We start from the raw sequence: 2229 nt of genomic DNA, 5'->3' as shown, positions 1-2229 counted from the left end.
GGGAGGGAAGGGGGAAGGGGTCTCTGGAGGGAGAGGAGAAGGGAGAAGGGGGTCTCTAGAATGGGAGGGGAAGGGGGAAGAGGTCTCAAACGGGAAGGGAGTCTCTGGACGGAGAGCGAAGGTGTGGGGAGGAGGGTCTTGGAAACGGGGAGAGGATGGGGTTGGGGAAGAGGGTTTGGGGAAGGGGTAGGGTAAGAGACAGGGAGGAGGGTCTAGGGGAGGGGAAGGGGAGAGGTGGAGGGCCTGGGGATGGGGGAGAGAATGGGAGTAGGGAGGAGGCTCTGGGGGAGGAGAAAAGATGGGGAAGAGAGGCTGGGGGAGTGGGGAAGGGGCAGGAAAGAGGGAAGAAAAGCAACATGGAGGAGGGTTTCGAAAAGGAGGCCAGAGATACAAAACCAGGCTGGGGGTTGGGGATGTCAAGCCCCAACTCTGAGAGGGCAGGGGTCCCAGGTGGGCCCAGATGGGGGTCTGATGGGGAGGCCATGGTATCCAGAGAGTCAGGGCAAGTCAGAAAGAGGGACGAAAGAGGGATCAGTGGCGTTCAAAGAGGTGAAGTGGCAGCTTTCAGAGAAGGCAGCGGTCGAGGGTCAGAGCGGGTGGGCGGCAGGGCCCCACTCTCCAGGTGTTCCCCCTTCTTAGTATCCCCAGGAGGGGCCAGGGACCGGAAGAGGCACAGGACACTCACCATTTTGGGCCACCAGCTGCGCAAACATGCCCTGTTAAAAGTGGAAAGGAGGAAGGTGGATGGGGGTTCCCCGAGAAAATGGAGGTTCTGTCTCCACTCACTTCAGCTGTCAGGGTCCCCAGGGTCTGTGCAAACCTGAAGCCTACGCTTCCCTTCCCTTCCAACTAAAGAACACTGAGAACACACACACGAATACACACACAAACACACAAACACACCACAAACACACACGAACACACACACAAACACACGAACACACAAACACACGAACACACAAAAACACACGAACACACACAAACACACACAAATACACCACAAACACACACGAACACACACAAACCACAAACACCACAAACACAGAACACACACACAAACACACGAACACACACAAACACACCACAAACACACACGAACACAAACACACAAACACACCACAAACACACACACGAACACACCAGAAACACACGAACACACACACACACAAGAAACTGGTGGCTCAACCTGCCCCAAGGACAGACCTTGCGGGGATTCCCCCGGGGGTCTTGCAAGGGAGAGGGGGATACCTCAACGGTTGGGGATAAGGCTCTTTGGGAGTTAGCAAAGGAACTGGGGGTCTCCTTGGTGGTCCCAGATAAAGAGGAAGTGCCCCCCTCGGATCGGGGATGGAAAAGTTTCCCCCCAGGGATGCAGATCTTGTGAGGCTGCGGGGTAAAAAGAGGCGCCCTCTATGTCCTACATAGAGAAAGGAGGCTATGGAGGGTTGGAGAACCGCGGAGGGTCCCTCCCAGGGTGCAGATGGGGTGCCTTGGGAATGCGGAATGAAGAGGGGTGCCCCCACCCAGTGCCACATGGAGGAGGAAAGCCAGCCTTTCTCCGACCCGGGGTGCAGAAGACGTGTCCTTGGGGGGTTGAGGACGGTGGGGGTCTCCTCCTCCCGGCCTGGGGTGCTGATGGGGTCTCGTGGGGATGCGGAATGAAAGGGGTGCCCTCCCGTGCAAGACGGAGAAGGACAGCCCCTAGAGGTCCAAAAAGAAGTTGTGGGGGTCTCCTCTCCCCCGTCCGGGATACAGATAGGGTCTCGTAACGGGAGCAGGATAAAAGGGGTGCCCCCCGGGCTAGAAGAAGAAGGAGACCCTTGGGGGGGGTCCAAAAAGAACTGTTGGGCAGTCTCCTCCCCGCCCCCGGCCTGGGGTACTGATGAGGTCTCGTAGGGGTGAGCGATGAAAGGTGTGCCCCCTCGCCCCGCCTCGGTGCTAGATGGAGAATGGGAGTCCCCGTGAGTCTCCTCTCCCCGGCCGGGAGTGTAGAACAGGTGTCCCTGGGGGTGCGGGAGGGAGAAGGGAGTCCCACAGGGACGGTAGGGGTCTCCCGCGAGACCAGCTACCGAGGGTCGGGGCACGTCTCACCTGCCGCAGGTCCAAGAGGCCGGCGGGATTGTCGGGCGAAAGCTCGGGACCCTCGCGGAGTCTCGGGCTAGCCGCGGAGCCAGGCGAGGCCTGAACCCCGGACACGGCCCAGGGCCGGGCGAGGAAGACGGCGCAGGC

General features: G+C 59.6%; 1 protein-coding gene across 1 annotated transcript in view; it reads right to left on the bottom strand.

Annotated features, from left to right (window-relative positions):
* The window catches only part of TNFSF9 (tumor necrosis factor (ligand) superfamily, member 9), a gene marked incomplete at its 5' end in the record, with an annotated part of 4618 nt that extends 2392 nt beyond the window's left edge, over nt 1-2226 (bottom strand). The window contains 2 exons of the mRNA XM_011943627.1: nt 686-716; nt 2092-2226. Coding sequence (XP_011799017.1) covers nt 686-716; nt 2092-2226 — 166 coding nt within the window. The remainder of the gene's footprint in view (nt 1-685; nt 717-2091) is intronic.
* Nucleotides 2227-2229: the final 3 nt, after the last annotated feature.

Source organism: Colobus angolensis, unplaced genomic scaffold (assembly GCF_000951035.1).
Source record: "Colobus angolensis palliatus isolate OR3802 unplaced genomic scaffold, Cang.pa_1.0 Scaffold22, whole genome shotgun sequence".
NCBI classification, from domain to species: domain Eukaryota; kingdom Metazoa; phylum Chordata; class Mammalia; order Primates; family Cercopithecidae; genus Colobus; species Colobus angolensis.
This window is presented reverse-complemented; position numbering and strand designations above follow the sequence as displayed.